General features: G+C 47.2%; 1 protein-coding gene across 1 annotated transcript in view; it reads left to right on the top strand.

The window, feature by feature from the left end:
* Positions 1-26,070, top strand: part of LOC123994327 (LARGE xylosyl- and glucuronyltransferase 1) — a gene marked incomplete at its 5' end in the record, with an annotated part of 83,870 nt that overhangs the window by 43,056 nt on the left and 14,744 nt on the right. Inside the window, 6 exon segments of the mRNA XM_046296819.1 lie at positions 4,016-4,141; positions 7,034-7,189; positions 8,552-8,715; positions 16,696-16,974; positions 19,818-19,964; positions 24,787-24,982. Of these exon segments, the coding sequence (XP_046152775.1) occupies positions 4,016-4,141; positions 7,034-7,189; positions 8,552-8,715; positions 16,696-16,974; positions 19,818-19,964; positions 24,787-24,982 (1,068 nt within the window).

The following is a 26,070-nucleotide window of genomic DNA, read 5'->3' as shown; positions in this document are numbered from 1 at the left end:
AGACTGGAGATGAGACTGGAGACAGAGATGAGACTGGAGACAGAGATGAGACTGGAGAAAGAGATGAGATAGAGATGAGACTGGAGAAAGAGATGAGATAGAGATGAGACTGGAGAAAGAGATGAGACAGAGATGAGACTGGAGACAGAGATGAGACTGGAGACAGAGATGAGACTGGAGACAGAGATGAGACTGGAGACAGAGATGAGACTGGAGACAAAGATGAGACTGGAGACAGAGATGAGACTGGAGACAGAGATGAGACTGGAGACAGAGATGAGACTGGAGACAGAGATGAGACTGGAGACAGAGATGAGACTGGAGACAGAGATGAGACTGGAGACAGAGATGAGACTGGAGACAGAGATGAGACTGGAGACAGAGATGAGACTGGAGACAGAGATGAGATTGGAGACAGATGAGACTGAGATGAGACTGGAGACAGATGAGACAGAGATGAGACTGGAGACAGATGAGACAGAGATGAGACTGGAGACAGAGATGAGACTGGAGACAGAGATGAGACTGGAGACAGAGATGAGACTGGAGACAGAGATGAGACTGGAGACAGAGATGAGACTAGAGATGAGATGAGACTGGAGACAGAGATGAGACTGGAGACAGATGAGACAGAGATGAGACTGGAGACAGAGATGAGACAGAGATGAGACAGAGATGAGACAGAGATGAGACAGAGATGAGACAGAGATGAGACTGGAGACAGAGATGAGACAGAGATGAGACTGGAGACAGAGATGAGACTGGAGACAGAGATGAGACTGGAGACAGAGATGAGACAGAGATGACACTGGAGACAGAGATGAGACTGGAGACAGAGATGAGACTGGAGACAGAGATGAGACTGGAGACAGAGATGAGACTGGAGACAGAGATGAGACTGGAGACAGAGATGAGACTGGAGACAGAGATGAGACTGGAGACAGAGATGAGACTGGAGACAGAGATGAGACTGGAGACGGAGATGAGACAGAGATGAGACAGAGATGAGACTGGAGACAGAGATGAGACTGGAGACAGAGATGAGACTGGAGACGACACTGGAGACTAGAGATGACACTGGAGACAGAGATGACACTGGAGACAGAGATGAGACTGGAGACAGAGATGAGACTGGAGACAGAGATGAGACTGGAGACAGAGATGAGACTGGAGACAGAGATGAGACTGGAGACCGAGATGAGATGAGACAGAGATGAGACTGGAGACAGAGATGAGACTGGAGACAGAGATGAGACTGGAGACAGAGATGAGACTGGAGACAGAGATGAGACTGGAGACCGAGATGAGACTGGAGAAAGAGATGAGACAGAGATGAGACTGGAGACAGAGATGAGACTGGAGACAGAGATGAGACAGAGATGAGACTGGAGACAGAGATGAGACTGGAGACAGAGATGAGACTGGAGACAGAGATGAGACTGGAGACAGAGATGAGACTGGAGACAGAGATGAGACTGGAGACAGAGATGAGACTGGAGACAGAGATGAGACTGGAGACAGAGATGAGACTGGAGACAGAGATGAGACAGAGATGAGACAGAGATGAGACAGATGAGACTGGAGACAGAGATGAGACTGGAGACAGAGATGAGACTGGAGACAGAGATGAGACTGGAGACAGAGATGAGACTAGAGATGAGATGAGACTGGAGACAGAGATGAGACTGGAGACAGAGATGAGACTGGAGACAGAGATGAGACTGGAGACAGAGATGAGACTGGAGAAAGAGATGAGACTGGAGACAGAGATGAGACTGGAGACAGAGATGAGACTGGAGACAGAGATGAGACTGGAGACAGAGATGAGACTGGAGACAGAGATGAGACTGGAGACAGAGATGAGACAGAGATGAGACAGATGAGACTGGAGACAGAGATGAGACAGAGATGAGACAGATGAGACTGGAGACAGAGATGAGACTGGAGACAGAGATGAGACTGGAGACAGAGATGAGACTGGAGACAGAGATGAGACTGGAGACAGAGATGAGACTGGAGACAGAGATGAGACTGGAGACAGAGATGAGACTGGAGACAGAGTTAGCCTGGAAGAGTTTAGAACAATCCCTCACTGTCTCATCATCCTGGCATCTGGGAAACGAAGCCGGGTTGGCGGTACAACAACATCCTGGCATCTGGGAAACGAAGCCGGGTTGGCGGTACAACAACATCCTGGCATCTGGGAAACAAAGCCGGGTTGGCGGTACAACAACATCCTGGCATCTGGGAAACGAAGCCGGGTTGGGGGTACAACAACATCCTGTGTAGATAACCAGCAGATGAACCAAGGGGTCTTGATGCCCCCCGATCAGCATGGGAGGTGTCTTGACGATGCCCCCGATCAGCATGGGAGGTGTCTTGACGATGCCCCCCGATCAGCATGGGAGGTGTCTTGATGATGCCCCCCGATCAGCATGGGAGGTGTCTTGATGCCCCCCGATCAGCATGGGAGGTGTCTTGATGATGCCCCCCGATCAGCATGGGAGGTGTCTTGACGATGCCCCCCGATCAGCATGGGAGGTGTCTTGACGATGCCCCCCGATCAGCATGGGAGGTGTCTTGATGATGCCCCCCGATCAGCATGGGAGGTGTCTTGATGATGCCCCCCGATCAGCATGGGAGGGGTGGAACCAGCCATGACTAAGCATTTCTTTAGATGTCCTATATAAGATCTCTGGTTTACAGTATCAGGTTTGGCTGATCGGCCCAACAGTCCAGAGTGTTAGCTTGACTCGTCCCATTATTGGCATAATTCATCGATAATGAATAAAGATGGTTGTTTGAAAAAATGACAGAGTCTCTATCGGTATGACTTTCCACAACGGTACCAAGACAGTGTCTGTTTCACCTATGGTGAAGAGTTTAATCTGATTCATTATGATCTAGGATCAGGGCCCCCTCCCTCCTGTCTATGTAATCTGATTCATTATGATCTAGGATCAGCCCCCCCCCTCCTGTCTATGTTATCTGATTCATTATGATCTAGGATCAGGTCCCCCTCCCTGAACTCTATCTGTTATCTACACTAAGGTCTGGTCTCTATCTGTTATCTACACTAAGGTCTGATCTCTATCTGTTATCTACACTAAGGTCGGATCGCTCTATCTGTTATCTACACTAAGGTCTGATCTGTAAGGTCTGATCTCTCTATCTGTTATCTACACTAAGGTCTGATCTCTCTATCTGTTATCTACACCAAGGTCTGATCTCTCTATCTGTTATCTACACTAAAGTCTGATCTCTCTATCTGTTATCTACACTAAGGTCTGAACTCTATCTGTTATCTACACTATGGTCTGGTCTCTATCTGTTATCTACACCAAGGTCTGATCTCTCTATCTGTTATCTACACTAAAGTCTGATCTCTCTATCTGTTATCTACACTAAGGTCTGATCTGTAAGATCTAGTCTCTATCTGTTATCTACACTAAGGTCGGATCTCTATCTGTTATCTACACTAAGGTCTGATCTGTGAGGTCTAGTCTATCTGTTATCTACACTAAGGTCTGATCTCTCTATCTGTTATCTACACTAAGGTCTGTTCTGTAAGGTCTAGTTTCTATCTGTTATCTACACTAAGGTCTGAATTCTATCTGTTATCTACACTAAGGTCTGATCTCTATCTGTTAATACACTAAGGTCTGATCTCTCTATCTGCTATCTACACTAAGGTCTGATCTCTATATCTGTTATCTACACTATGGTCTGATCTGTACGGTCTCTATCTGTTATCTACACTAAGGTCTGAACTCTCTATCTGTTATCTACACTAAGGTCTGTTCTGTAAGGTCTAGTTTCTATCTGTTATCTACACTAAGGTCTGATCTGTAATGTCTAGTCTCTATCTGTTATCTACACTAAAGGTCTGATCTCTCTATCTGTTATCTACACTAAGGTCTGATCTGTAATGTCTAGTCTATCTGTTATCTACACTAAGGTCTGATCTCTCTATCTGTTATCTACACTAAGGTCTGATCTGTGTGTGTGTCTGCAGGACATCTTCAACGCTGTGATCAAACAGAACCCCTTCCTGGTTCACCAGCTGCCCTGCTTCTGGAACGTCCAGCTGTCAGACCACACCCGCTCTGAGAAGTGCTACAAGGATGTTTCAGACCTCAAGGTGAGTTCAGCATCTCACACACAGATGGCAGCTGTTTCCATACACCCTGTGTGTGTGTGTGTGTGTGTGTGTGTGTGTGTGTGTGTGTGTGTGTGTGTGTGTGTGTGTGTGTGTGTGTGTGTGTGTGTGTGTGTGTGTGTGTGTGTGTGTGTGTGTGTGTGTGTGTGTGACAGCAGAGTAATGTCGGCATCATGCCCCCTGCCCCTTCCAGATGCTTCTACTCTCTCTGACTGGTCTGTCATCTCTGTCTCTCTGACTGGTCTGTCATCTCTGTCTCTCTGACTGGTCTGTCATCTCTGTCTCTCTGACTGGCCTGTCATCTCTCTCTCTCTGACTGGTCTGTTATCTCTCTCTGTCTCTCTGACTGGTCTGTCATCTCTGTCTCTCTGACTGGTCTGTCATCTCTCTCTGTCTCTCTGACTGGTCTGTCATCTCTCTCTGTCTCTCTGACTGGCCTGTCATCTCTGTCTCTCTGACTGGCCTGTCATCTCTCTCTGTCTCTCTGACTGGCCTGTCATCTCTGTCTCTCTGACTGGCCTGTCATCTCTGTCTCTCTGACTGGCCTGTCATCTCTGTCTGTTTCTCTGACTGGCCTGTCATCTCTGTCTGTTTCTCTGACTGGCCTGTCATCTCTGTCTGTTTCTCTGACTGGCCTGTCATCTCTGTCTGTTTCTCTGACTGGCCTGTCATCTCTGTCCCTCTGTCTCCCTCCTCTCTCCCCCACTACAAGTGATTCATTGGAACTTGTTGTGAAGAACAGGCACTTAGCGCTTTTCAGTATCTTCCCATCTCACTCTATGCCTCTCTTTCTTTCTCTCCCTCCCTCTCTCTCTTCCTCCCTCTCTCCCCCCTTATTCCCTCTCTCTCTCTTCCTCCCTCTCTCCCCCTTCCTCCCTCCCTCTCTCCCCCTTCCTCTCCCTCTCTCTCTCTCTCTTCTCCCTCCCTCTCTCCCCCTTCCTCCCTCCCTCTCTCCCCCTTCCTCTTACTCTCTCTCTCTCTTCCTCCCTCCCTCTCTCCCCCTTCCTCCCTCTCTCTCTCTCTCTTCCTCCCTCCCTCTCTCCCCCTTCCCTCTCTCCCCCTTCCTCTCCCTCTCTCTCTCTCCGTCCCTCTCTCTCTCCCCCGTCCTCCCTCCCTCTCTCTCTCCCTCCCCTCACCCCTTCCTCCCTCCCTCTCTCCCCCTTCCTCCCTCCCTCTCTCCCCCTTCCTCCCTCCCTCTCTCCCCCTTCCTCCCTCCCTCTCTCCCCCTTCCTCCCTCCCTCTCTCCCCTCCCCTCCCTCTCTCCCCCTTCCTCCCTCCCTCTCTCCCTTCCTCCCCCTTCCTCCCTCCCTCTCTCTCTCCCCTTTCTCCGTCCCTCTCTCTCTCCCCCGTCCTCCCTCCCTCTCTCTCTCCCTCCCCCTCACCCCTTCCTCCCTCCCTCTCTCCCCCTTCCTCCCTCCCCCTCTCTCCCCCCTTCCTCCCTCCCTCTCTCCCCCTCCCTCTCTCCCCCCTTCCTCCCTCCCTCTCTCCCCCTTCCTCCCTCCCTCTCTCCCCCCTTCCTCCCTCCCTCTCTCCCTCCCCTCCCTCTCTCCCCCTTCCTCCCTCCCTCTCTCCCTCCCTCCCCCTTCCTCCCTCCCTCTCTCTCTCCCCCTTTCTCCGTCCCTCTCTCTCTCCCCGTCCTCCCTCCCTCTCTCTCTCCCTCCCCCTCCCCCCTTCCTCCCTCCCTCTCTCCCCCTTCCTCCCTCCCTCTCTCCCCCTTCCTCCCTCCCTCTCTCCCCCTTCCTCCCTCCCTCTCTCCCCCTTCCTCCCTCCCCTCTCTCCCCCGTCCTCCCCTCCCTCTCTCTCTCCCTCCCCCTCACCCCTTCCTCCCTCCCTCTCTCCCCCTTCCTCCCTCCCTCTCTCCCCCTTCCTCCCTCCCTCTCTCCCCCTTCCTCTCTCCCCCTTCCTCCCTCCCTCTCTCTCTCCCTCCCCTCACCCCCTCCCTCCCTCTCTCCCCCCTTCCTCCCTCCCTCTCTCCCCCTTCCTCCCTCCCTCTCTCCCCCTTCCTCCCTCCCTCTCTCCCCCTTCCTCCCTCCCTCTCTCCCCCCTTCCTCCCTCCCTCCCTCCCCCTTCCTCCCTCCCTCTCTCCCCCTTCCTCCCTCTCTCTCTCCCCCTTCCTCCCTCCCTCTCTCCCCCTTCCTCCCTCCCTCTCTCCCCCTTCCTCTCTCCCCCTTCCTCCCTCCCTCTCTCTCTCCCTCCCCCTCACCCCTTCCTCCCTCCCTCTCTCCCCCTTCCTCCCTCCCTCTCTCCCCCTTCCTCCCTCCCTCTCTCCCCCTTCCTCCCTCCCTCTCTCCCCCTTCCTCCCTCCCTCTCTCCCCCCTTCCTCCCTCCCTCTCTCCCCCTTCCTCCCTCTCTCTCTCCCTCCCCCACCCCTTCCTCCCTCCCTCTCTCCCCCTTCCTCCCTCCCTCTCTCCCCCTTCCTCCCTCTCTCTCTCCCCCCCTTCCTCCCTCCCTCTCTCCCCCTTCCTCCCTCCCTCTCTCCCCCTTCCTCCCTCCCTCTCTCCCCCTTTCTCCGTCCCTCTCTCTCTCCCCGTCCTCCCTCCCTCTCTCCTCCCTCCCCCTCCCTCCCTCTCTCCCCCTTTCTCCGTCCCTCTCTCTCTCCCCCTTCCTCCCTCCCTCTCTCTCTCCCCCTTCCTCCCTCCCTCTCTCCCCCCTTCCTCCCTCTCTCTCTCCCTTCCTCCCTCCCTCTCTCCCCCTTCCTCCCTCCCTCCCTCTCTCTCTCCCCCTTCCTCCCTCCCTCTCTCCCCCTTCCTCCCTCTCTCTCTCCCCCGTCCTCCCTCCCTCTCTCCCCCTTCCTCCCTCCTCCCTCCCCCTCCCCATTCCTCCCTCCCTCTCTCCCCCTTCCTCCCTCTCTCTCTCCCCCGTCCTCCCCTACAGGTGATCCATTGGAACTCTCCTAAGAAGCTGAGAGTGAAGAACAAGCACGTAGAATTCTTCAGGAACCTGTACCTCACCTTCCTGGAGTACGACGGAAACCTCCTGAGACGAGAACTCTTCGGCTGCCCCAGCGAGACAGACCACAACAGTGAAAACGTATGTGGAACTATACTGATCTAGAGTCAGTTTAAATACAGCCCTGAGAAGACAGAAGGATCAGATGTGGTATTAACTATGAGAAGACAGAAGGATCAGATGTGGTATTAACTATGAGAAGACAGATGTGGTATTAACGATGAGAAGACAGATGTGGTATTAACTATGAGAAGACAGATGTGTTATTAACTATGAGAAGACAGATGTGGTATTAACGATGAGAAGACAGATGTGTTATTAACTATGAGAAGACAGATGTGGTATTAACTATGAGAAGACAGATGTGGTATTACCTATGAGAAGACAGATGTGGTATTAACTATGAGAAGACAGATGTGGTATTAACTATGAGAAGACAGATGTGGTATTAACTATGAGAAGACAGATGTGGTATTAACTATGAGAAGACAGATGTGGTATTAACTATGAGAAGACAGAAGGATCAGATATGGTATTAACTATGAGAAGACAGATGTGGTATTAACTATGAGAAGACAGATGTGGTATTAACTATGAGAAGACAGATGTGGTATTAACTATGAGAAGACAGATGTGGTATTAACTATGACAAGACAGAAGGATCAGATGTGGTATTAACTATGAGAAGACAGATGTGGTATTAACTATGAGAAGACAGATGTGGTATTACCTATGAGAAGACAGATGTGGTATTAACTATGAGAAGACAGAAGGATCAGATGTGGTATTAACTATGAGAAGACAGATGTGGTATTAACTATGAGAAGACAGATGTGTTATTAACTATGAGAAGACAGATGTGGTATTAACGATGAGAAGACAGAGGGAACTATCTGCTGTGTCTCTCCAGACCCAGTGGTAATAGAGTTGGTGTTTGATCCTCATCTCTTTGCTAATTGAGTCCGTTTGTATTGAAACGGACTCCTAAATGTCCAAACACACAAGTTCTATCCCAGTGTGTAGGACACACAGCTGAAGCTGAATACTGACCATCACAACCATTAGTCTCACTGTTGTTGTCGTCCCTGAGAGAGGTATCTTATTAAAAAGTCTGACACTATTAAAGACCAATTCTTATCCTCCTCCTCTCTCCCCTCCTCTATACTCTCCCCCTTCCTCTCTCCTCTCCCCTCCTCTACACTCTCCCCCTTCCTCTCTCCTCTCCTCTCCTCTCCTCTCCTCTCCTCCCCTCCCCTCCCCTCCCCTCCTCCCCTCCTCTCCTCTCCTCTCCCCTCCTCTCCTCTCTCCTCCATCCTCTCCCCTGCTCTCCTCCCTCCTCTCTCCCCTCCTCTCCCCTGCTCTCCTCTCTCCTCTCCTCTCCCCTCCTCTCCCCTGCTCTCCTCCCTCCTCTCTCCTCTCCCCTCCCCTCCTCTCCGTCTCCAGCTCCAGAAGACTCTGTCAGAGCTGGATGAAGATGATCCGTGTTATGAGTTCCGCCGGGAGCGTTTCACGGTTCACAGGACTCACCTCTATTTCCTTCACTACGAATATGAACCCAGCACGGACCACACAGACGTTACACTGGTGGCACAGCTCTCTATGGACAGGTAGGAAGACTGACCTTACACACAGCTCTCTATGGACAGGTAGGAAGACAGACCTTACACAGCTCTCCATGGACAGGTAGGAAGACAGACCTTACACACAGCTCTCTATGGACAGGTAGGAAGACAGACCTTACACAGCTCTCCATCGACAGGTAGGAAGACAGACCTTACACACAGCTCTCTATGGACAGGTAGGAAGACAGACCTTACACACATCTCTCTATGGACAGGTGGAAGACAGACCTTACACACAGCTCTCTATGGACAGGTAGGAAGACAGACCTTACACAGCTCTCCGTGGACAGGTAGGAAGACAGACCTTACACACAGCTCTCCATGGACAGGTAGGAAGACAGACCTTACACACAGCTCTCTATGGACAGGTAGGAAGACAGACCTTACACACAACTCTGTATGGACAGGTAGGAAGACAGACCATACACAGCTCTCTATGGACAGGTAGGAAGACAGACCTTACACAGCTCTCTATGGACAGATAGGAAGACAGACCTTACACACAGCTCTCTATGGACAGGTAGGAAGACAGACCTTACACACAGCTCTCCATGGACAGGTTGGAAGCCAGACCTTACACACAGCTATCTATGGACAGGTCCAGTCAGTCATGTGTCTGTAGCTCTGGGTACAGTAGGGGACAGAAGACAGGCCTTACACACAGCTCTCCATGGACAGGTCCAGTCAGTCATGTGTCTGTAGCTCTGGGGACAGTAGGGCAAGTCTACTCTAGGGACAGTAGGGGACAGAAGACAACAGTAGGACAAGGGACAAATCCACAGCTGGTTTTAGGAGGGAGAGAGGGAGAGAGAGGGAAAGAGAGAGAGAGAGAGGGGGGTGGGTTTGTTCAGACAGTATTGCTGTTAACAAACATAGTTATTTCCTGGGTGATCCTCTAAAACAGAATCAAAGGCTGTTGTTTGAAACTGCTACAGCTGTAACCTCTGACCCTCACGGAAGTACAGGACTCTACAGCCGTCAAACTAATCTGACAGCACCCAGCTAGGTCTGTAGCAGCTGCACCTCCAGCATTTTAATCTGTAGCTGTGTTTGACTGTCTGTGTGTGTCTGATTTAACCACAGCAGTGACATCATACTCTGATAGACTGATTTAACCACAGCAGTGACATCATACTCTGATAGACTGGTTTAACCACAGCAGTGACATCATACTCTGATACACTGATTTAACCACAGCAGTGGCATCATACTCTGATAGAGACTGATTTAACCACAGCAGTGACATCATACTCTGATAGAGACTGGTTTAACCACAGCAGTGACATCATACTCTGGTAGAGACTGATTTAACCACAGCAGTGACATCATACTCTGATAGAGACTGATTTAACCACAGCAGTGACATCATACTCTGATAGAGACTGATTTAACCACAGCAGTGACATCATACTCTGATGGAGACTGAATTAACCACAGCAGTGACATCATACTCTGATAGACTGATTTAACCACAGCAGTGACATCATACTCTGATAGACTGGTTTAACCACAGCAGTGACATCATACTCTGATAGACTGATTTAACCACAGCAGTGACATCATACTCTGATAGACTGATTTAACCACAGCAGTGACATCATACTCTGATAGACTGATTTAACCACAGCAGTGACATCATACTCTGATAGACTGATTTAACCACAGCAGTGACATCATACTCTGATAGACTGATTTAACCACAGCAGTGACATCATATGGAGTGATGTCACTTTCCATTGAAACTCCATTACAGCCATCACTGCATTATAAACTCCATTACAGCCATCACTGCATTATAAACTCCATTACATACATCACTGCATTATAAACTCCATTACAGCCATCACTGCATTATAAACTACATTACAGCCATCACTGCATTATAAACTCAACTCCATTACAGCCATCACTGCATTATAAACTACATTACAGCCATCACTGCATTATAAACTCCATTACAGCCATCACTGCATTATAAACTACATTACAGCCATCACTGCATTATAAACTCCATTACAGCCATCACTGCATTATAAACTCCATTACAGCCATCACTGCATTATAAACTCAACTCCATTACAGCCATCACTGCATTATAAACTCCATTACAGCCATCACTGCATTATAAACTCCATTACAGCCATCACTGCATTATAAACTCAACTCCATTACAGCCATCACTGCATTATAAACTCCATTACAGCCATCACTGCATTATAAACTCCATTACAGCCATCACTGCATTATAAACTCAACTCCATTACAGCCATCACTGCATTATAAACCCAACTCCATTACAGACATCACTGCATTATAAACTCAACTCCATTACAGACATCACTGCATTATAAACTCAACTCCATTACACCCATCACTGCATTATAAACTCAACTCCATTACAGCCATCACTGCATTATAAACTACATTACAGCCATCACTGCATTATAAACTACATTACAGCCATCACTGCATTATAAACTCCATTACAGCCATCACTGCATTATAAACTCCATTACAGCCATCACTGCATTATAAACTAAACTCCATTACAGCCATCACTGCATTATAAACTAAACTCCATTACAGCCATCACTGCATTATAAACTACATTACAGCCATCACTGCATTATAAACTCCATTACAGCCATCACTGCATTATAAACTAAACTCCATTACAGCCATCACTGCATTATAAACTCAACTCCATTACACCCATCACTGCATTATAAACTCAACTCCATTACAGACATCACTGCATTATAAACTCAACTCCATTACACCCATCACTGCATTATAAACTCAACTCCATTACACCCATCACTGCATTATAAACTAAACTCCATTACACCCATCACTGCATTATAAACTCAACTCCATTACACCCATCACTGCATTATAAACTCAACTCCATTACACCCATCGCTGCATTATAAACTCAACTCCATTACACCCATCGCTGCATTATAAACTCAACTCCATTACACCCATCGCTGCATTATAAACTCAACTCCATTACACCCATCGCTGCATTATAAACTCAACTCCATTACAGCCATCACTGCATTATAAACTCCATTACAGCCATCACTGCATTGTAAACTCCATTACAGCCATCACTGCATTATAAACTCCATTACAGCCATCACTGCATTATAAACTCCATTACAGCCATCACTGCATTATAAACTCCATTACAGCCATCACTGCATTATAAACTCCATTACAGCCATCACTGCATTATAAACTCCATTACAACCATCACTGCATTATCAACTCCATTACAGCCATCACTGCATTATCAACTCCATTACAGCCATCACTGCATTATAAACTCAACTCCATTACAGACATCACTGCATTATAAACTCAACTCCATTACAGACATCACTGCATTATAAACTCAACTCCATTACAGACATCACTGCATTATAAACTCAACTCCATTACACCCATCACTGCATTATAAACTCAACTCCATTACAGCCATCATTGCATTATAAACTACATTACAGCCATCACTGCATTATAAACTACATTACAGCCATCACTGCATTATAAACTCCATTACAGTCTCCACTGCATTATAAACTCCATTACAGCCATCACTGCATTATAAACTCAACTCCATTACAGCCATCACTGCATTATAAACTCAACTCCATTACAGCCATCACTGCATTATAAACTCCATTACAGACATCACTGCATTATAAACTACATTACAGCCATCACTGCATTATAAACTCAACTCCATTACAGACATCACTGCATTATAAACTCCATTACAGCCATCACTGCATTATAAACTCCATTACAGCCATCACTGCATTATAAACTCCATTACAGCCATCACTGCATTATAAACTCCATTACAGCCATCACTGCATTATAAACTACATTACAGCCATCACTGCATTATAAACTCAACTCCATTACAGACATCACTGCATTATAAACTCCATTACAGACATCACTGCATTATAAACTTCATTACAGCCATCACTGCATTATAAACTCAACTACAGCCATCACTGCATTATAAACTCCATTACAACCATCACTGCATTATAAACTCCATTACAGCCATCACTGCATTATAAACTCCATTACAGCCATCACTGCATTATAAACTCCATTACAGCCATCACTGCATTATAAACTAAACTCCATTACAGCCATCACTGCATTATAAACTCAACTCCATTACAGCCATCACTGCATTATAAACTCAACTCCATTACAGCCATCACTGCATTATAAACTCAACTCCATTACAGCCATCACTGCATTATAAACTCAACTCCATTACAGCCATCACTGCATTATAAACTACATTACAGCCATCACTGCATTATAAACTACATTACAGCCATCACTGCATTATAAACTACATTACAGCCATCACTGCATTATAAACTCCATTACAGCCATCACTGCATTATAAACTCCATTACATCCATCACTGCATTATAAACTCAACTGCATTATAAACTCAACTCCATTACAGCCATCACTGCATTATAAACTCCATTACAGCCATCACTGCATTATAAACTCCATTACAGCCATCACTGCATTATAAACTCCATTACAGCCATCACTGCATTATAAACTACATTACAGCCATCACTGCATTATAAACTCCATTACAGCCATCACTGCATTATAAACTCTATTACAGCCATCACTGCATTATAAACTCAACTCCATTACAGCCATCACTGCATTATAAACTCAACTCCATTACAGCCATCACTTCTCTAGTAATATTAGTACTGTATGAATAGGATTTATTACAGCATCTTAACCCCCCGTGGGTTGTTGACTGAACTATGAAACAGCATGTACGAAATTAGTTTGCTATGAATTTGGGGATTTTTTATTAAGGAAAGATCATTGTACACTTCAGGCTCCTTTTCAAACACAACATGTGTCAACAACAACAACAACAGTTAGCTTTATAATCTTCAGGGTTTTATAGGAAATATAATTGTACACTTGAGACAGCTTAGTTTCCGGTCCAAATATAACGGTGTTCTGCATCTCAAATAGAACCCTATTCCATATAGAGACCTCTGGGTCCTGGTCTAAAGTAGTGCACTATATAGGGAATAGAGCCCTCGGGGTCCTGGTATAAAGTAGTGCACTATATAGGGAATAGGGTGCATGGGGCCTGGTCTAAAGTAGTGCACTATCTAGGGAATAGGGTGCATGGGTCCTGGTCTAAAGTAGTGCACTATATAGGGAATAGAGCCCTCTGGGTCCTGGTCTAAAGTAGTGCACTATCTAGGGAATAGGGTGCATGGGTCCTGGTCTAAAATAGTGCACTATCTAGGGAATAGGGTGCATGGGTCCTGGTCTAAAATAGTGCACTATCTAGGGAATAGGGTGCATGGGTCCTGGTCTAAAATAGTGCACTATCTAGGGAATAGGGTGCATGGGTCCTGGTCTAAAATAGTGCACTATCTAGGGAATAGGGTGCTATGGGTCCTGGTCTAAAGTAGTGCACTATCTAGGGAATAGGGTGCATGGGTCCTGGTCTAAAATAGTGCACTATCTAGGGAATAGGGTGCATGGGTCCTGGTCTAAAATAGTGCACTATCTAGGGAATAGGGTGCTATGGGTCCTGGTCTAAAGTAGTGCACTATCTAGGGAATAGGGTGCTATGGGTCCTGGTCTAAAGTAGTGCACTATCTAGGGAATAGGGTGCTATGGGTCCTGGTCTAAAGTAGTGCACTATCTAGGGAATAGGGTGCTATGGGTCCTGGTCTAAAGTAGTGCACTATCTAGGGAATAGGGTGCTATGGGTCCTGGTCTAAAGTAGTGCACTATCTAGGGAATAGGGTGCTATGGGTCCTGGTCTAAAGTAGTGCACTATCTAGGGAACAGAGCCCTCTGGGTCCTGGTCTAAAGTAGTGCACTATCTAGGGAATAGGGTGCTATGGGTCCTGGTCTAAAGTAGTGCACTATCTAGGGAATAGGGTGCTATGGGTCCTGGTCTAAAGTAGTGCACTATCTAGGGAAGCTGTGAGACAGTGGAGCCTGCAGAGAAACATGCAGAAGATACAGATCAGAATATCCTGATGAAACCAAGCTTCTTAGGGGAATTTAACTCCTCTACTGTTGCCAGGCAGATTTAATAAAGATCATTACATTATAATGTTTAACTCCTCTACTGTTGCCAGGCAGATTTAATAAATATTATAGAGGATGTTAACTCCTCTACTGTTGCCGGGCAGATTTAATAAATATTATAGAGGATGTTAACTCCTCTACTGTTGCCAGGCAGATTTAATAAATATTATAGAGGATGTTAACTCCTCTACTGTTGCCAGGCAGATTTAATAAATATTATAGAGGATGTTAACCCCTCTACTGTTGCCAGGCAGATTTAATAATGTTGTTATGGTCTAATAATGTTGTCTAATGTTGTTATGGTCTAATGGTCTAATGTTGTTATGGTCTAATGTTGTTATGATCTAATGGTCTAATGTTGTTATGGTCTAATGGTCTAATGTTGTTATGGTCTAATGGTCTAATGTTGTTATGGTCTAATGGTCTAATGTTGTTATGGTCTAATGTTGTTATGGTCTAATGGTCTAATGTTGTTATGGTCTAATGGTCTAATGTTGTTATGGTCTAATGGTCTAATGTTGTTATGGTCTAATGTTGTTATGTTCTAATGTTGTTATGGTCTAATGGTCTAATGTTGTTATGGTCTAATAAATATTATGATCTAATGGTCTAATGTTGTTATGGTCTAATGTTAATTATGGTCTAATGGTCTAATGGTGTTATGGTCTAATGGTGTTATGGTCTAATGGTCTAATGTTGTTATGGTCTAATGTTGTTATGGTCTAATGTTGTTATGGTCTAATGTTGTTATGGTCTAATGTTGTTATGATCTAATGTTGTTATGGTCTAATGGTCTAATGTTGTTATGGTCTAATGGTCTAATGTTGTTATGGTCTAATGTTGTTATGGTCTAATGTTGTTATGGTCTAATGTTGTTATGGTCTAATGTTGTTATGGTCTAATGGTCTAATGCTGTTATGATCTAATGGTCTAATGTTGTTATGGTCTAATGGTCTAATGCTGTTATGATCTAATGTTGTTACGATCTAATGTTGTTATGATCTAATTGTCTAATGTTGTTATGGTCTAATGGTCTAATGTTGTTATGATCTAATGGTCTAATGTTGTTATGGTCTAATGTTGTTATGGTCTAATGTTGTTATGGTCTAATGGTCTAATGTTGTTATGATCTAATGTTGTTATGATCTAATGTTGTTATGATCTAATGGTCTAATGCTGTTATGATCTAATGGTCTAATGTTGTTATGGTCTAATGTTGTTATGGTCTAATGGTCTAATGTTGTTATCGTAGAATGTATGCACACATGACTGTAAGTCGCTTTGGATAAAAGCGTCTGCTAAATGGCATATATTATTATTATTATTATATTATTATAATAAATATTATAGAGGATGTTAACCCCTCTACTGTTGCCAGGCAGATTTAATAAATATTATAGAGGATGTTAACCCCTCTACTGTTGCCAGGCAGATTTAATAAATATTATAGAGGATGTTAACTCCTCTACTGTTGCCGGGCAGATTTAATAAAGATCATTACATTATAGAGGATGTTAACCCCTCTACTGTTGCCAGGCAGATTTAATAAATATTATAGAGGATGTTAACCCCTCTACTGTTGCCAGGCAGATTTAATAAATATCATAGAGGATGTTAACTCCTCTACTGTTGCCAGGCAGATTTAATAAATATTATAGAGGATGTTAACTCCCGGCCTCTTCCTCCTCTAATGGTGGTGTCTCTCTCTCTCTCCTCTTCCTCCTCCTCTAACGGTGGTGTCTCTCTCCCTCCTCTTCCTCCTCCTCTAACGGTGGTGTCTCTCTCTCTCTTCCTCCTCCTCTAACGGTGGTCTCACTCTCTCCTCTCCAGACTCCAGATGTTAGAGGCTATCTGTAAACACTGGGAAGGTCCTATCAGCCTGGCACTGTATCTCTCTGACGCTGAGGCTCAACAGTTCCTGCGCTACACCCAGGGGTCAGAGGTCCTGATGTCCAGGGGGAACGTGGGCTACCACATCGTCTACAAGGAGGGTCAGTTCTATCCGGTCAACCTGCTCAGGAACGTAGCCATGAGGCAGGTCAACACGCCCTACATGTTCCTGTCAGATATCGACTTCCTGCCCATGTACGGCCTCTACGAGTACCTCAGGTGAGGGAGAACGACTCAGCCGTAGAGATACTGTAATGTACGGCCTCTACGAGTACCTCAGGTGAGGGAGAACGACTCAGCTGTAGAGATACTGTAATGTACGGCCTCTACGAGTACCTCAGGTGAGGGAGAACGACTCAGCCGTAGAGATACTGTAATGTACGGCCTCTACGAGTACCTCAGGTGAGGGAGAACGACTCAGCCGTAGAGATACTGTAATGTACGGCCTCTACGACTACCTCAGGTGAGGGAGAACGACTCAGCCGTAGTGATACTGTAATGTACGGCCTCTACGAGTACCTCAGGTGAGGGAGAACGTCACAGCCGTAGAGATACTGTAATGTACGGCCTCTACGAGTACCTCAGGTGAGGGAGAACGACTCAGCCGTAGAGATACTGTAATGTACGGCCTCTACGAGTACCTCAGGTGAGGAGAACGACTCAGCCGTAGAGATACTGTAATGTACGGCCTCTACGACTACCTCAGGTGAGGGAGAACGACTCAGCCGTAGAGATACTGTAATGTACGGCCTCTACGACTACCTCAGGTGAGGGAGAACGACTCAGCCGTAGTGATACTGTAATGTACGGCCTCTACGAGTACCTCAGGTGAGGGAGAACGTCACAGCCGTAGAGATACTGTAATGTACGGCCTCTACGAGTACCTCAGGTGAGGGAGAACGACTCAGCCGTAGAGATACTGTAATGTACGGCCTCTACGAGTACCTCAGGTGAGGGAGAACGACTCAGCCGTAGAGATACTGTAATGTACGGCCTCTACGACTACCTCAGGTGAGGGAGAACGACTCAGCCGTAGAGATACTGTAATGTACGGCCTCTACGACTACCTCAGGTGAGGGAGAACGACTCAGCCGTAGAGATACTGTAATGTACGGCCTCTACGAGTACCTCAGGTGAGGGAGAACGACTCAGCCGTAGAGATACTGTAATGTACGGCCTCTACGAGTACCTCAGGTGAGGGGGAACGACTCAGCCGTAGAGATACTGTAATGTACGGCCTCTACGAGTACCTCAGGTGAGGGGGAACGACTCAGCCGTAGAGATACTGTAATGTACGGCCTCTACGAGTACCTCAGGTTAGGAGAACGACTCAGCCGTAGAGATACTGTAATGTACGGCCTCTCACGAGTACCTCAGGTGAGGAGAAACGACTCAGCCGTAGAGATACTGTAATGTACGGCCTCTACGAGTACCTCAGGTTAGGGAGAACGACTCAGCCGTAGAGATACTGTAATGTACGGCCTCTACGAGTACCTCAGGTGAGGGAGAACGACTCAGCCGTAGAGATACTGTAATGTACGTCCTCTACGAGTACCTCAGGTGAGGGAGAACGACTCAGCCGTAGAGATACTGTAATGTACGGCCTCTACGAGTACCTCAGGTGAGGGAGAACGACTCAGCCGTAGAGATACTGTAATGTACGGCCTCTACGAGTACCTCAGGTTAGGGAGAACGACTCAGCCGTAGAGATACTGTAATGTACGGCCTCTACGAGTACCTCAGGTGAGGGAGAACGACTCAGCCGTAGAGATACTGTAATGTACGGCCTCTACGAGTACCTCAGGTTAGGGAGAACGACTCAGCCGTAGAGATACTGTAATGTACGGCCTCTACGAGTACCTCAGGTGAGGGAGAACGACTCAGCCGTAGAGATACTGTAATGTACGTCCTCTACGAGTACCTCAGGTGAGGGAGAACGACTCAGCCGTAGAGATACTGTAATGTACGGCCTCTACGAGTACCTCAGGTGAGGGAGAACGACTCAGCTGTAGAGATACTGTAATGTATCTGACTGTAACGTTACTGTAGTAACGTCGGGATCATTAAGTCGCCGTAATGTTAGAATGACTGCAACAAGAAAGCTCTGTAAGGTCTCTGTGACGTCCCTGTAACGTCCCTGTAACGTCTCTGTAACGTCTCTGTGACGTCTCTGTGACGTCTCTGTAACGTCTCTGTAACGTCTCTGTGACGTCTCTGTAACGTCCCTGTAACGTCTCTGTGACGTCTCTGTGACGTCTCTGTCTGTAACGTCTCTGTAACGTCCCTGTAACATCCCTGTAACGTCTCTGTAACGTCTCTGTCTGTAACATCCCTGTAACATCCCTGTAACGTCTCTGTAACGTCTCTGTCTGTAACGTCCCTGTAACGTCCCTGTAACGTCCCTGTAACGTCCCTGTCTGTAACGTCCCTGTAACGTCCCTGTAACGTCCCTGTAACGTCCCTGTAACGTCCCTGTAACGTCCCTGTAACATCCCTGTAACGTCTCTGTCTGTAATGTCCCTGTAACGTCTCTGTCTGTAACGTCCCTGTAACATCCCTGTAACGTCTCTGTCTGTAACGTCCCTGTAACGTCTCTGTCTGTAACATCCCTGTAACATCCCTGTAACGTCTCTGTCTGTAACGTCTCTGTCTGTAACGTCTCTGTCTGTAACGTCTCTGTCTGTAACGTCCCTGTAACGTCCCTGTAACGTCCCTGTAACGTCCCTGTAACGTCCCTGTAACGTCCCTGTAACGTCCCTGTAACGTCTCTGTCTGTAATGTCCCTGTAACGTCTCTGTCTGTAACGTCTCTGTCTGTAACGTCCCTGTAACGTCTCTGTCTGTAACGTCTCTGTCTGTAACGTCTCTGTAACGTCCCTGTAACGTCTCTGTCTGTAACGTCCCTGTAACATCCCTGTAACGTCCCTGTAACGTCCCTGTAACATCCCTGTAACATCTCTTTAACGTCTCTGTAACGTCCCTGTAACATCCCTGTAACATCTCTTTAACGTCTCTGTAACGTCCCTGTAACATCCCTGTAACGTCTCTGTAACGTCCCTGCAGGAAGTCAGTGGTACAGCTGGACATGGCTAACAGCAAGAAGGCGTTGGTGGTGCCGGCCTTCGAGACGCTCCGTTACCGCCTGTCTTACCCAAAGTCCAAGGCCGAGCTGCTGTCCCAACTGGACATGGGGACTCTATTCACCTTCAGGTAAAAAGACATGTAGCTGCTGTCCCAACTGGACATGGGGACTCTATTCACCTTCAGGTAAAACCACATGTAGCTGCTGTCCCAACTGGACATGGGGACTCTATTCACCTTCAGGTAAAACCACATGTAGCTGCTGTCCCAACTGGACATGGGGACTCTATTCACCTTCAGGTAAAACCACATGTAGCTGCTGTCCCAACTGGACACTGGGTCACTCACTGTTCTGAGCTTAAAGGGATGGCCCACTGGGCCAGTGTTCTGAACTTAAAGGGATGGGACACTGGGCCAGTGTTCTGAACATAAAGGGATGGGACACTGGGCCAGTGTTCTGAACTTAAAGGGATGGGACACTGGGCCAGTGTTCTGAACTTAAAGCGATGGCCCACTGGTCCAGTGTTCTGTACTTAAAGGGATGGCCCAGTGGGCCAGTGTTCTGAACTTAAAGGGATGGCCCAGTGGGCCAGTGTTCTGTACTTAAAGGGATGGCCCAGTGGGCCAGTGTTCTGAACTTAAAGGGATGGCCCACTGGTCCAGTGTTCTGTACTTAAAGCGATGGCCCAGTGGTCCAGTGTTCTGTACTTAAAGGGATGGCCCAGTGGGCCAGTGTTCTGAACTTAAAGGGATGGCCCAGTGGGCCAGTGTTCTGTACTTAAAGGGATGGCCCAGTGGGCCAGTGTTCTGAACTTAAAGGGATGGCCCAGTGGGCCAGTGTTCTGTACTTAAAGGGATGGCCCAGTGGGCCAGTGTTCTGAACTTAAAGGGATGGCCCAGTGGGCCAGTGTTCTGAACTTAAAGGGATGGCCCAGTGGGCCAGTGTTCTGAACTTAAAGGGATGGCCCAGTGGGCCAGTGTTCTGTACTTAAAGGGATGGCCCAGTGGGCCAGTGTTCTGTACTTAAAGGGATGGCCCAGTGGGCCAGTGTTCTGTACTTAAAGGGATGGCCCAGTGGGCCAGTGTTCTGTACTTAAAGGGATGGGACACATTCTCATTAGTCAGCAGCAGCACAGATGTTACTCTACCATTCGCCTGCCAACGACTGAAACGATCATTTAAGGTACAACATCAATCTTACTCCGGCTCTAAGGGATAAAGGGATGGCCCACTGGGCCAGTGTTCTGTACTTAAAGGGATCTTACTCCGGCTCTAAGGGATAAAGGGATGGCCCACTGGGCCAGTGTTCTGTACTTAAAGGGATCTTACTCCGGCTCTAAGGGATAAAGGGATGGGCCAGTGTTCTGTACTTAAAGGGATCTTACTCCGGCTCTAAGGGATAAAGGGATGGCCCACTGGGCCAGTGTTCTGTACTTAAAGGGATCTTACTCCGGCTCTAAGGGATAAAGGGATGGCCCACTGGGCCAGTGTTCTGTACTTAAAGGGATCTTACTCCGGCTCTAAGGGATAAAGGGATGGCCCACTGGGCCAGTGTTCTGTACTTAAAGGGATCTTACTCCGGCTCTAAGGGATAAAGGGATGGCCCACTGGGCCAGTGTTCTGTACTTAAAGGGATCTTACTCCGGCTCTAAGGGATAAAGGGATGGCCCACACCTCAGCTAGAAGACTCTCAGATAGTTGGGTTCAATCACTCCTCAGCTAGAAGACTCCCAGAAAGTTGTGTTCAATCACTACTCAGCTAGAAGACTCCCAGAAAGTTGTGTTCAATCACTACTCAGCTAGAAGACTCCCAGAAAGTTGTGTTCAATCACACCTCAGCTAGAAGACTCCCAGATAGTTGGGTTCAATCACTACTCAGCTAGAAGACTCCCAGATAGTTGGGTTCAATCACTCCTCAGCTAGAAGACTCCCAGATAGTTGGGTTCAATCACTACTCAGCTAGAAGACTCTCAGATAGTTGGGTTCAATCACTCCTCAGCTAGAAGACTCCCAGAAAGTTGGGTTCAATCTCTACTCAGCTAGAAGACTCCCAGAAAGTTGTGTTCAATCACACCTCAGCTAGAAGACTCCCAGATAGTTGGGTTCAATCACTACTCAGCTAGAAGACTCCCAGATAGTTGGGTTCAATCACTCCTCAGCTAGAAGACTCCCAGATAGTTGGGTTCAATCACTACTCAGCTAGAAGACTCTCAGATAGTTGGGTTCAATCACTCCTCAGCTAGAAGACTCCCAGAAAGTTGGGTTCAATCTCTACTCAGCTAGAAGACTCCCAGAAAGTTGGGTTCAATCACTACTCAGCTAGAAGACTCCCAGATAGTTGGGTTCAATCACACCTCAGCTAGAAGACTCCCAGATGGTTGGGTTCAATCACTCCTCAGCTAGAAGACTCCCAGAAAGTTGGGTTCAATCACTACTCAGCTAGAAGACTCCCAGATGGGTTCAATCACTACTCAGCTAGAAGACTCCCAGATGGGTTCAATCACTACTCAGCTAGAAGACTCCCAGATGGGTTCAATCACTACTCAGCTAGAAGACTCCCAGATGGGTTCAATCACTCCTCAGCTAGAAGACTCCCAGATGGTTGGGTTCAATCACACCTCAGCTAGAAGACTCCCAGATGGTTGGGTTCAATCACACCTCAGCTAGAAGACTCCCAGATGGTTGGGTTCAATCACACCTCAGCTAGAAGACTCCCAGATAGTTGGGTTCAATCACTACTCAGCTAGAAGACTCCCAGATAGTTGGGTTCAATCACTACTCAGCTAGAAGACTCCCAGAAAGTTGGGTTCAATCACTCCTCAGCTAGAAGACTCCCAGATGGTTGGGTTCAATCACACCTCAGCTAGAAGACTCCCAGATAGTTGGGTTCAATCACACCTCAGCTAGAAGACTCCCAGATAGTTGGGTTCAATCACACCTCAGCTAGAAGACTCCCAGATAGTTGGGTTCAATCACTACTCAGCTAGAAGACTCCCAGATAGTTGGGTTCAATCACACCTCAGCTAGAAGACTCCCAGATAATTGGGTTCAATCACTACTCAGCTAGAAGACTCCCAGATAGTTGGGTTCAATCACACCTCAGCTAGAAGACTCCCAGATAGTTGGGTTCAATCACACCTCAGCTAGAAGACTCCCAGATAGTTGGGTTCAATCACTACTCAGCTAGAAGACTCCCAGATAGTTGGGTTCAATCACACCTCAGCTAGAAGACTCCCAGATAATTGGGTTCAATCACTACTCAGCTAGAAGACTCCCAGATGGGTTCAATCACTACTCAGCTAGAAGACTCCCAGATGGGTTCAATCACTCCTCAGCTAGAAGACTCCCAGATAGTTGGGTTCAATCACTACTCAGCTAGAAGACTCCCAGATAGTTGGGTTCAATCACACCTCAGCTAGAAGACTCCCAGATGGGTTCAATCACTACTCAGCTAGAAGACTCCCAGATAGTTGGGTTCAATCACACCTCAGCTAGAAGACTCCCAGATGGGTTCAATCACTCCTCAGCTAGAAGACTCCCAGATGGGTTCAATCACTACTCAGCTAGAAGACTCCCAGATGGGTTCAATCACTACTCAGCTAGAAGCCTCCCAGATGGTTGGGTTCAATCACACCTCAGCTAGAAGACTCCCAGATGGTTGGGTTCAATCACTACTCAGCTAGAAGACTCCCAGATGGGTTCAATCACTCCTCAGCTAGAAGACTCCCAGATGGGTTCAATCACTCCTCAGCTAGAAGCCTCCCAGATGGGTTCAATCACTCCTCAGCTAGAAGACTCCCAGATAGTTGTGTTCAATCACTACTCAGCTAGAAGACTCCCAGATAGTTGGGTTCAATCACTACTCAGCTAGAAGACTCCCAGATAGTTGGGTTCAATCACTACTCAGCTAGAAGACTCCCAGATGGGTTCAATCACACCTCAGCTAGAAGACTCCCAGATGGGTTCAATCACTACTCAGCTAGAAGACTCCCAGATAGTTGTGTTCAATCACTACTCAGCTAGAAGACTCCCAGATGGGTTCAATCACACCTCAGCTAAAAGACTCCCAGATGGGTTCAATCACTACTCAGCTAAAAGACTCCCAGATGGGTTCAATCACACCTCAGCTAGAAGACTCCCAGATGGGTTCAATCATTCCTCAGCTAGAAGACTCCCAGATAGTTGGGTTCAATCACTACTCAGCTAGAAGACTCCCAGATAGTTGTGTTCAATCACTACTCAGCTAGAAGACTGCCAGATAGTTGGGTTCAATCACACCTCAGCTAGAAGACTCCCAGATGGGTTCAATCACACCTCAGCTAGAAGACTCCCAGATGGGTTCAATCACTCCTCAGCTAGAAGACTCCCAGATGGGTTCCCCTAGGTTACCCTGCCGCCTCTACACTCTAACCACTAGGCTACCCTGCCACCTCTACCCTATAACCACTAGTCTACCCTGCCTCCTCTACACTCTAACCACTAGGCTACCCTGCCGCCTCTACACTCTAACCACTAGGTTACCCTGCCGCCTCTACACTCTAACCACTAGGCTACCCTGCCTCCTCTACACTCTAACCACTAGGCTACCCTGCCGCCTCTACACTCTAACCACTAGGCTACCTGCCACCTCTACACTCTAACCACTAGGCTACCCTGCCACCTCTACACTCTAACCACTAGGCTACCCTGCCGCCTCTACACTCTAACCACTAGGCTACCCTGCCGCCTCTACACTCTAACCACTAGGCTACCCTGCCACCTCTACACTCTAACCACTAGGCTACCTGCCACCTCTACACTCTAACCACTAGTCTACCTGCCACCTCTACACTCTAACCACTAGGCTACCTGCCTCCTCTACACTCTAACCACTAGGTTACCCTGCCGCTTCTACACTCTAACCACTAGGCTACCCTGAATGTTGAATCCTACTTCCTGTTCTCCCTGCTAGATACCATGTCTGGACGAAGGGTCATGCTCCCACTAACTTTGCTAAGTGGAGGACTGCCACCACGCCGTACAGAGTCCAGTGGGAAGCGGACTTTGAACCCTACGTGATGGTGAGACGGGACAGTCCGGAGTACGACAGACGCTTCGTTGGCTTTGGGTGGAATAAAGTGGCTCATATTATGGAGCTGGATGCACAGGTACTGGACACACCTTTAACCATCACTCTGTCACTCACAGGTACTGGACACACCTTTAACCATCACTCTGTCACTCACAGGTACTGGACACACCTTTACCCATCACTCTGTCACTCACAGGTACTGATCACTCTGTCACTCACAGGTACTGGACACACCTTTACACATCACTCTGTCTCAGTATGAGTTAGTGATGCTGTCTTAGTGTTTCTAACTCTATCCTCTCTTCCAGCAGTATGAGTTAGTGATGCTGTCTTAGTGTTTCTAACTCTGTCCTCTCTTCCAGGAGTATGAGTTAGTGATGCTGTCTTAGTGATTCTAACTCTGTCCTCTGTCCTCTCTTCCAGCAGTATGAGTTAGTGATGCTGTCTTAGTGTTTCTAACTCTGTCCTCTGTCCTCTCTTCCAGCAGTATGAGTTAGTGATGCTGTCTTAGTGTTTCTAACTCTATCCTCTCTTCCAGCAGTATGAGTTAGTGATGCTGTCTTAGTGTTTCTAACTCTGTCCTCTCTTCCAGGAGTATGAGTTAGTGATGCTGTCTTAGTGATTCTAACTCTGTCCTCTCTTCCAGCAGTATGAGTTAGTGATGCTGTCTTAGTGTTTCTAACTCTGTCCTCTGTCCTCTCTTCCAGCAGTATGAGTTAGTGATGCTGTCTTAGTGTTTCTAACTCTGTCCTCTGTCCTCTCTTCCAGCAGTATGAGTTAGTGATGCTGTCTTAGTGTTTCTAACTCTGTCCTCTGTCCTCTCTTCCAGCAGTATGAGTTAGTGATGCTGTCTTAGTGTTTCTAACTCTGTCCTCTGTCCTCTCTTCCAGCAGTATGAGTTAGTGATGCTGTCTTAGTGTTTCTAACTCTGTCCTCTCTTCCAGCAGTATGAGTTAGTGATGCTGTCTTAGTGTTTCTAACTCTGTCCTCTCTTCCAGGAATATGAGTTAGTGATGCTGTCTTAGTGATTCTAACTCTGTCCTCTGTCCTCTCTTCCAGCGGTATGAGTTAGTGATGCTGTCTTAGTGTTTCTAACTCTGTCCTCTGTCCTCTCTTCCAGCAGTATGAGTTAGTGATGCTGTCTTAGTGTTTCTAACTCTATCC

Source organism: Oncorhynchus gorbuscha, linkage group LG14 (assembly GCF_021184085.1).
Source record: "Oncorhynchus gorbuscha isolate QuinsamMale2020 ecotype Even-year linkage group LG14, OgorEven_v1.0, whole genome shotgun sequence".
NCBI lineage: Eukaryota > Metazoa > Chordata > Actinopteri > Salmoniformes > Salmonidae > Oncorhynchus > Oncorhynchus gorbuscha.
Note: the sequence above shows the minus strand (reverse complement) of the source record. Positions and strands in the feature narration are given on the sequence as shown.